Here is a 2,576-nt window from a genome sequence, read left to right as displayed (position 1 = left end):
TTAAATTCTAAATAATCAATTGAATCTAATGGCGTAAACCATATTGCATTATGACACTTCTAACTATCTCAAATAAATAAAATCGCGCTTCTAACACCACAGTGAGTGGCAACACTGACTATGCTAACAGACTAAAACCTACAAGATTGGTCAATTCGTGAACTTATGGAGTTTTCACAAGGTTTCTAAAGTCTAAATAAATTTCTAGCGGGCCGTTACACTAGTAGCTTTGTGAACCACTTTTGTTGAGTTTCAGTACCAACCTTCTGCTCTAAAAGGAACTTTAAAACATATTGGTCAGTCTTGATCTTAAATGATTTCCCCAACAAGTAGGGATGCCACTTTTGAACTGCAGTCACTAAGGCCAAGAAATCCTTCTCATAAGTAGACAGTAACAAGCTTCTACCCTTCATAACCTTGCTGAAATAGGCAATGGGTTACCCCCACTTGCATCAAAACTGCTCACAACCCTCTGCCACTTGCATAACACTCCACTGTAATTGGCTTAGAAAAATTAGGCAATCTCAATATTGGTGGTTGTGTTATTGCTTTCTTCAATTCTTGAAATGTTGTTTCTACTGATAGAGACCACTCAAAAGCATTCTTTATAAGCAAATCTGTCAAGGGTGTTGCAATGGATCCATACCCTCTGATAAACTTCCTGTAGTAGCCAGTGAGCCCAAGAAACCCTCTCAAAGACTTCAAAGAACTAGGGCTTGGCCACTCCAACATAGCTGCAACCTTACCTGGATCAGCCTTAACTCCTAACCCTGAAATTAAATGGCCCAAATACTCCACCTCAGCAGCTCCAAACTTACATTTCGACATCTTAGCAAATAATTGATGATGTCTCAATGTTTCTAAGACCACTCTCAAGTGCTTCATGTGCTCAAAAAATGACTTACTATACACAAGTATGTCATAAAAACAAAAACCAATATAAGTTTTATGAGGTATGGCTTAAGGGCATCATTCATTAATTCTTGAAAGGTGGTTGGGGCATTCGTGGGCCGAAAGGGCATCACTAAAAATTCATAATGACCCTCATGGGTCCTAAAATCTATCTTAGCAACATCATCTTCCTTTAATACTCTAATCTAGAACTAAGATCTTAGATCCAGCTTCAAAAATATCTCAGCTCCAAATAGTTCATCAAGTAACTCATCAATGATAGGGAATTGGAAATTTGTCTTTGATGGTTTCTTGATTCAAGGACCAATATAGTCCACACACATCCTTCAGCTACCGTCAGCCTTCCTCACTAAAAGGAAATGCAAAAAAAAATGGAATCTGTGTTGGCCTAATTACTCCAGAGTTAGTAGGTCTTGTACAATTTTTTCTATTTCAGTTTTTTGATAAAATGGATACATGTAGGGCCTTTAGTAAAACAGGTTGAGTACCACTCTTCAAGATAATCTGGTGATCACATGATCTTCAAGGTGGTAAACCAAATGGCTCTTCAAAGACTTTCTGAAATTATTCTAACAACCCAGCAATGCCCTTCTCCATTACAACATTCCCTTCGCTAATTTCTATTGATAGCAACTATAAAAAGAATCCTTGTCTTCTTACTAAGGATCAAATTTCAGAAGCTAATCTCCACCCTCCACAGAAGCCCTGCCCACATATAAGCCCTGCAATCTAATATTCATTCCCATAATCTAAAGTTGCATGGTCATCTTCATAAAAACCCAAACAATAGGCCCTAGTGTCCTCGGCCATTGTACTCCATAAACCACATCACATCCCCTAATGGCAGTAGGTGAAGGGACAAAAGGAATCTATTACCCTAGATCTTAACTTTGGACTTCTCACATGCGGCCCTTCATATATCATCAGTTTAGTTAGCTTAGCGATTTGAGAATCTAAGAAATTACGGGTGATGCCAGAATCAACCAAAATAACTATTGGTTGAGCCCCCATCAATCTCATGGCATTTGGACTTAGTGATCCCAAAATAGCATAGATTGAAACTTCAATTTTTTCTTCATGCTCCACCAACCTTCAATGTCGTTGCTCGAGTACCTTCAGCCATTAGAGGATCTCTCCTCTCTGATACCAACTATTATAGGTTTTCTAAGAATTCAAGAGAAACAACGATGGAAAGAAGATTCAAGAATCACAAGAATCAATAATGAACTTTTATTCGAGGCAAAGTTCAACCTCCAAAGAATTCAACTCAACATCACATATACCTCTGAATTTCTTCTTCCATGCCATTTATACAACTAACCAAAGGATAAAATGCATCATTTTCACTACTTGTACAAAGCTCACAATTTCACTAATATATAGTATACAATCATTAAAAACATTAGACGCCACTGCGCACTATTTCACTAAATGTTGCTATGTACCATTTAATTCTTCAAACTTCCCTCGATCAATTTCCCATCTAACTACTTTAACTGTCACCTTCTTCCAAACTTCATTTTAGCCATGACAATTGAGTTGGCCTAAAACACCTTAGATATTCAAACTAGACCAATTTTAGGTGGGGAAAGCCTTCATTGATTTGGGTCTCTTGAATAAGTCAGGTTCTCTAGACATAACCATTCCAAGTTGAGAAATTTTAA

The 2,576-nt window shown here is 37.5% G+C and overlaps 1 protein-coding gene across 1 annotated transcript; it reads right to left on the bottom strand.

Moving 5' to 3' along the window:
- Positions 1-462: 462 nt before the first annotated feature.
- Positions 463-828, bottom strand: LOC108998313 (uncharacterized mitochondrial protein AtMg00860-like). The gene has a single exon (XM_018974836.1). The coding sequence runs from the start codon at positions 826-828 to the stop codon at positions 463-465; it is 366 nt and encodes a 121-aa protein (XP_018830381.1).
- Between the last annotated feature and the right edge of the window lie 1,748 nt (positions 829-2,576).

Source organism: Juglans regia, chromosome 6 (genome assembly GCF_001411555.2).
Source record: "Juglans regia cultivar Chandler chromosome 6, Walnut 2.0, whole genome shotgun sequence".
NCBI lineage: Eukaryota > Viridiplantae > Streptophyta > Magnoliopsida > Fagales > Juglandaceae > Juglans > Juglans regia.
The sequence above is the reverse complement of the archived record's forward strand: the minus strand, read 5'-3'. Positions and strand labels throughout refer to the sequence as shown.

What these genes read in the sequence shown, in the direction of transcription:
- LOC108998313 (XM_018974836.1), bottom strand. Translation starts at nt 828, where the DNA reads ATGTCGAAATGTAAGTTTGGAGCTGCTGAGGTGGAGTATTTGGGCCAT.